Source organism: Molossus molossus, unplaced genomic scaffold, assembly GCF_014108415.1.
Source record: "Molossus molossus isolate mMolMol1 unplaced genomic scaffold, mMolMol1.p scaffold_m16_p_20, whole genome shotgun sequence".
NCBI lineage: Eukaryota > Metazoa > Chordata > Mammalia > Chiroptera > Molossidae > Molossus > Molossus molossus.
The window spans coordinates 14,076,526-14,083,799 of record NW_023425356.1 but is presented as its reverse complement, the minus strand read 5'-3'; the positions used below and the strand labels follow the sequence as shown (position 1 = coordinate 14,083,799).

At 40.7% G+C, this 7,274-nt stretch overlaps 1 protein-coding gene across 1 annotated transcript; it reads left to right on the top strand.

Moving 5' to 3' along the window:
• Positions 1–220: 220 nt before the first annotated feature.
• Positions 221–7,028, top strand: SIKE1 (suppressor of IKBKE 1). Its single transcript, XM_036273631.1, has 5 exons — positions 221–446; positions 678–783; positions 1,600–1,742; positions 3,568–3,681; positions 6,776–7,028. The coding sequence occupies exons 1-5, from the start codon at positions 288–290 to the stop codon at positions 6,875–6,877; spliced, it is 624 nt and encodes a 207-aa protein (XP_036129524.1). The 5' UTR covers positions 221–287; the 3' UTR covers positions 6,878–7,028.
• Positions 7,029–7,274: the final 246 nt, after the last annotated feature.

Sequence of the window (7,274 nt, the reverse complement as noted above, 5' to 3'; positions counted from 1 at the left end):
CACCCATCCAGCAAAATTCAACTTGCCCACTAAACTGTGAGAACAGGAAACCAAGGGCGTGGCAAGGGCAGGCCTCTGGCTCTATACAGGGCGGGACTTCAGGGAAGCCACTGTTGAAAGTAGGTCATCTGCGAACTTGGCAGCCACTGCGCAGGCGCATATGGCGGCTGCCCAGACGCCTTTTAAACGTAGCCGGAAGTGACGTCTGTGACACTGAGACCCGTTCAGGGAAGGTCTGAGCGACTGGCCTAGGTGAGCATCGCTGGGACTGTGGTCCTACGGTCGCAATGAGCTGCACCATCGAGAAGATCCTGACTGACGCTAAGACGCTGCTGGAGAGGCTGCGGGAGCACGATGCGGCCGCGGAGTCACTAGTGGATCAGTCGGCGGCACTGCACCGGCGGGTGGCCGCTATGCGGGAGGCGGGGACAGCGCTTCCCGACCAGGTCAGGCAGAGGGTAGGGGTCCGTGCCCTCACGTTCTAGGCACTTTACGGGTGGAGGGCGAGGTCAAATGGGACCTCGGCCTGGAATGTATTCCGGGTCTCGGGGCGGCGGTGAGACCTTTCTGCAGGATCGGGGCTGAGGACGCTGCCCTGGAGCCCTGACTCCTGCCTCTTCATTTGCACCTGCGGCTGTTCTGTTTGCTGCGCGCTTAGTCTGTCTCTGTTTGTCCAGTATCAAGAGGATGCATCCGATATAAAGGACATGTCAAAATACAAACCTCACATTCTGCTGTCCCAAGAGAATACACAGATTAGAGACTTGCAGCAGGAAAACAGAGGTTAGTCAGGCCTTTTGTGTAATTACTATGATTTTCTCATTCCCAGTAATATTGCAAAAGTTCTTTCAAAGCTGCCCAGCTGTTTACTAAAGTGCGCATGCTATATGTATTTCCAGGTCAGTACTTTTGGTAACAGTTACCCTGTGCTGGCCCAATAAAATAAAGTTTGTTACGTTACCCTTTTCAAGGTTGTCTGACTGATTTTGTATTTATAGGCAGCTTATCAAAGAGGTGCTTAGTAGAATTGAATTAGAGTTAATATCCTCATGGGATTAAAATGTAACGTTTACATAGTCAAATATACTAAAGTTAAGATTGAAGAGTTTTTTATGTTCTTGTGCAAAGTGGAAGAGCTGAATTTTATACTCAGGATATATAGTCTCACGTTTGGTAAGTACATTATTAATGATAGCAGTATGAATAGTTATTTATATATCAGTTTACAGAGGGCTTCCACATATGTCATTCCACTGTATTCTTATATTTTCATAGTGAGGTATATGAGCCAGATAAGAAATAGGCTCAGAGGGGTTGAATGATATGCTTAAGAGTATTAAGCTAGTAACTCACAGAACTGAACTCAAACCCATGCCTTCTGATTCCAAATCCCATGTTTCTACCAAACTATGCTGCCTCTGCCTGAAAGTTATGTTTCACATTAACCTTAACTGTTGTGTGTTGTGGATTTAAACACTGATTTACAAATTTGGAATCGCAACATCTCATGGAGTGTCATAAAACTCCAACTGTTAAAGAGTTTGGCTTTGAGAGCGATCTCTCAGACATCACTGCCAAGTTATTTTATTTTTTTGATAGAGCTGTGGGTTTCCTTGGAGGAACACCAGGATGCTTTGGAACTCATCATGAGCAAATACCGGAAACAGATGTTACAATTAATGGTTGCTAAAAAAGCAGTGGATACTGAACCAGTCCTGAAAGCTCACCAAAATCACTCTGCAGTAAGAAACTTTGATGAATAAATTCTAAATGAACTGAATTGAAATCTTGAAATTGTTTTAGCTTGTGTGCCTGTTTGGGAAGAAAAGTAAGCTTGTTTTCCTTTCATGTTTATCACATTCACTGTTGGTTTTGCTGTAGTTTTTATAAGGTAAGGGGCTGCTCAGGTCCTTTCATTTGAATAGGACTAAGGTTCCTTCTTCCCTTACCAAGATGTTAATAAATGCTTAGTTCTTCCACCAAACATAATGCCAGTTTGTGTTAAAGGTGCTCAGTAAGTACTTGATTGGTTATTGTACATTTTACTAAATTGTAAGCTCCTTGGTTGTAAGGAGCAGAAATTCATCTTTTTTTTTTTTTTTAAATCCTCACCCAAGGATATTTTTCCTATTTATCTTCAGATAGAGTGGAAGGGAGTTAGGGGGGAGAGAGAGAAACATCGATGAGAGGGACACATCGACTGGTTGCCTCCTGCATGACCCCTACCAGGGCTGGGATGAATCTGCAACCCAGGCGCATGCCCTTGACTGGAATCGAACCCATGACTCTTTGGTCCGTGTGCCGATCCTCTAACTGCTGAGCCAAACCAGCCAGGGCCAGTCAGGAAACTTTTATTAAACCAAACCACATAGCATCATTAAGAGAGAGAAGTGTGGTTTAAAAATATACAGCCTGGCCGGTATGAGTCAATGGATTGAATGTCATCCCATGGACTAAGAGGTGCCAATTCGATTCCCAGTCAGGGTACAGGCCTGGGTTGCAGGTTTAATCCACAGTAGGGGATGTACGGGAGGCAGCCAATCAATGTTTCTCTCTCACATCAATGTTTCTATCTCTCTCTCTCCAGTCCTCTCTCTCTAGAAAAAAAAATCAATAAAAACATTTAAAAAATGAAATAAAAAATACATGTACATGGCATGATTTCTGTACTTTGGTTGATTACGATTTAACTTGGGAGACCCGGTGATTGTTCTTATGTCTGTAGAGTGCTTTATAGTTTCATTGTATATTCACATGTATTGTATCATTTAATCCTGGATTAATAGATTGCTGCCTCACTATTTGCTACACTGGGGTTTATGAAAAGTTCATCCTAGATTCCATTGAAAGCATTTTACTGACTTAACAAAAGTCTTAGGGAACAGGGATGTTTTAATATGTGAATGGTTTTCATATAGAAGAGAAAAATAAACTTTATTTTCTTTAGTCAGGAGGAGAAAATTTGAACCTTGAAGGAAACAGATTTTAGCTCATATGAAAAACTTGTTAGAAGATAGGTCCAGCCCTGGCTGGTGTGGCTTAGTTGGCTGGGCAATGTCCTGTGCACAAAAAGGTTGCAGATTTGATTCCTGGTCAGGGCACATGCCTTGGTTTCAGGCTTGATCCCCAGTGGGGGCCGTACAGGATGCAGCCAATTGATATTTAGCTCTCACATCAATGTTTCTCTCTCTCTCAAAATAAACATATATATATATTTAAGGAAAGAAATAAGATAAGTCCAAAGATGGAATAAGATACCTTGGAATGTGGTGAGCTTCTTGCCAATGAAAGTATTCAAGTTTAAGTTAAGCCACTTAGAGATGTTGTCCAACATCCAGTGGGTGGTTAGACTAGAATCGATGTTTTGCAAACAGATTATTGGTGAATACCACAAGATGACTTTCTATGGCTTTACCCCTGAGGACTCAGATTATAGTGAAATGCCTCTTTAACCTCTGTAAATAGATTAAATGAACTTTTTAACATCATAATGCACATGTTCTTATGAACTTCATATCTGCAGAAAAAGATGACTTTTTTACCTTTTTTGTGTTAATATCTTCACAGGAAATTGAGAGTCAGATTGACAGAATCTGTGAAATGGGAGAAGTGATGAGGAAAGCAGTTCAGGTGGATGATGACCAATTTTGTAAGATTCAGGAAAAACTAGCCCAATTAGAGGTAAGATTGTTGCTCTTTTAGGTTCACAATAGTTCAGGAAGTTTTAGCATCTGGAAGGTATGCCACTGCTATCCTATCACTGCAATGTATTAGTGTTTTCTGTGTGCTAATGATTTAAAATTAAAATTCCTCCATACTCTTTTCAAAAAAGGAAATGTAAACAGCAGCAAACAGTGAAAATGCCAATTATGCACTGGTTAGAAACTGAGATGTTCTCATATCCAGAGGGCAGAGTGTGGAAAGGACAGATTACATGTGAATTAAAATCCCTCATCTACCATAAAAGGAAGTCAAATCGATAATGTCTAAAGTTGATGATAAGGAAATAGCAGTACAGGCATATTATTTAAAATTATAGAAATAAATACTAAAGAAATAGATAAAATTATTAAAAGTGGTTGCCTTTGGGGAATAAAGCCAAAAGATTACTGTTTATAAGACTTGTAGTCTTGGTTTTTTTAAAGCTATTTTTATATTATTTATATATATATATATTTTATCCTCACCCGAGGACATTTTTTGATATTTTGTTCAGATAGAGTGGGAGAAAGAGAGAGAAAAACATCGACATGAAAGGGACACATCAAGTGGTTGCCACCTACACAGCCCAACCAGGGCCGGGGACAAACCACAACCGAGGTAGATACGTGCCCTTAGCGGGAACCGAACCCGGGTCTCTCTAGACCGCAGGCCAACACTCTAACCGCTGAGCCAAACCGGCCAGGGCGATTTTTATATAACATTTTGATTAAAATGAAAATAATTTACAAAGAAAGGCCTGGGGTGTTAGTGCGTCCATAAAACTGTTAAAGAAAACATAATAGGTGGTTTGAATGCTGCTTATTACATGCTATCATGGGCCCTTTGATAAATAACATTGTAAAGGAAGCTGGGGTCCCTGCTCAGAATCTAGTAAAAAGAATAAGACTAGCCCTGGCCGGTTTGGCTCAGCGGTTAGAGCGTTGGCCTGCGGTCCATAGAGACCCGGGTTCGGTTCCCGCTAAGGGCACGTACTTCGGTTGCAGTTTGTCCCCGGCCCTGGTTGGTCATGCGGGTGGCAGCCACTCGATGTGTCCCTTTCACGTCGATGTTTCTCTCTCTCTCTCTCTCTCTCTCCCTCCCTCCCTCCCTCCCTCCCTCCCTCCCACTCTATCTGTACAAAAATTGGAAAAATGTCCTCGGGTGAGGATAAAAAAAAAAAAAAAAGAATAAGACTAGTACAGCACATCCTCTAATAACTTCATTTCATTCAACTTTATTTCATTACAATGTTCATGAGATGCCATAGGAACTTAACTCTTATTTGTAACATTTAGTCTATGGTAAAATTGGTTTCTTTACACATTGTTTTGCTTAAAGTCACAGTACCTATTGATGACGTTAAATGAGGATTTGCTGTTTTTATAAGATATGAAATGGTATATTAATTCTAGGAGAGATATACAAAGTACTGGGGGAACCACTTTATATGGTAGAAGGTTTAATGACCGTAGGCTCTGACTTTTGCCTGCAAACACCTACAGTTTACCAGAATTTCCTGCAGAGAGAATAAGGATGAAGAGTGTTAACTGCTCCATCTGAAAATCAAGGGAGTGACAAGGTCTCAAGTAGGAATTAGGAGTTAGTTCAAATGATAGAACAACCTTGTCTACATTCTCCTCAGTTATGGAAACAGCTCTATGGAGACGTGAGACAAATCTTAACCAATATTTAAAGTGGAAAAAACATGGGCATCAAATGGAGACCTCAGCAATACCACATCCAAGATGTCTGAGTTTGGACAAGTTTTTGGACTTTGTGAGCTACAGTGTCCTCATTTTTTTTTTTAATCCTCACCTGAGGATATTTTTTTCATTTATTTTCAGACAGAGTGGGAGAGAGGGAGCTAGAGTTAAGGGGACGGGGGGAGAGAGACATCGATGTGAAAGAGACACATCAACTGGCTGCCTTCTGCATGACCCGACCAGGGCCAGGGACCAAACTGCCACCAAGGTATGTGCCCTTCATCAGAATCAAACCCACAACTCTGGTCTACGGACCGACGCTCTAACTGCTGAGCCAAACTGGTCAGGGCACAGTGTCTTCATTTTATTTTTTTATTTTACTTTATTTTATTTTAAAATTTTCTTTATTGATTTTTAGAGAGAGAGGAAGGAAGAGGGAGAGAGAGATTGAAACATCAGTGAGAGAAAACATAGATTGGCCGCCTCCTGCATACCCCCCGCTGGGGATTGGACCCACAACCTGGGCATGTTCCCGGACCAGGAATCGAACCAGCGACCTCTTGGTACATGGCTTGACACTCAACCACTGAGCCACACTGGTCAGGCTGGTGTCCTCATTTTATTTTATTTATTTTTTATCCTCACCTGAGGACATTTTTTGCATTTATCTTCAGATAGAGTGGGAGGGAGAGAGAGAGGAAGAGAGAAACATCAATATGAGAGAGACACATCGACTAGTTGCCACCCACACAACCTCAACCAGGACCGGGGACAAACTGCAACCAAGGTACGTGCCCTTAGCAGGAACCGAACCCCAGACTCTGGTCTGTGGGCTGACACTCTAACTGCTGAGCAAAACTGGCCAGGGCTGGTGTCCTCATTTTAAAGAGAAAATGAATGTAGGCAGTGGTACCTACCCTACAGATGGTTGGGAGATAACATATGTTACATACCCACGTGGTACCTGGTTATGTGGCCAATAAGTAGTTTCTTCCCCCCCCTTTCCTTCCTTTCTCCAAAACTATAGGACATTTAGGAGAGAAGATTGAGTGAAAATATTAATAGGAATTTGAAAGATAGAAAAAATAGTAGCAAAACTTGTGGGAACTATGAAGAGTATTACAAGCAGTGAATTCCTCCAGTGGAGAAGAATCTTTTTTTTAAAAAATAAGTAGCATATAAAAATTGCTCAGTAAAATGTCTGTTCAATGAAAAAATAAGTTGTATTTTAGGAAATTCTCAGTTCTTTTGTTTTCTTAAAACTTGAAAAATTAAAATAATATGCTTTCTGTTCCTGACCCAAAACAATGTATTCTGATGCAGTTAGACAGTCAGAATACCTAAATAAACATATACTTTTGTTTTTCCAGCTTGAAAATAAGGAACTTCGGGAGTTATTGTCCATCAGCAGTGAATCACTTCAGATCAGAAAAGAAAACTCAATGGACACTGCTTCTCAAGCCATCAAATAACTTCAGCTTCTGAATGACTGCTGGAGATTGTTTATCAAGGAAGGAAGTTTCTTTCTTTCTATTTGAATATTGTCCTTTCAGTGTCTTGCCTCAGACTTGATATAATGTCGATTAAAGGAATCAGATAGCAGTGTAGAATTGGCAGTCAAAATTGGCTGTTCACAAAACAGTTTTGGAGTGTATTAATGAAAATACACACTGAATTTCACCATTCCTTTCTCTAAGAGACAGCTTTTAATTTTCATTTCTGGGACCTCGATTTATATAAACTATTTTCAGTTCATTTTTGTGTTTTTCACATCTCTGAAACTTTGAGCATTGTATCACAAGGCAGTGATTTTATTTTTATAGGATTGTAAATTGCGATTATGAAAAAATTTAAAAAGAGATTAGCTTT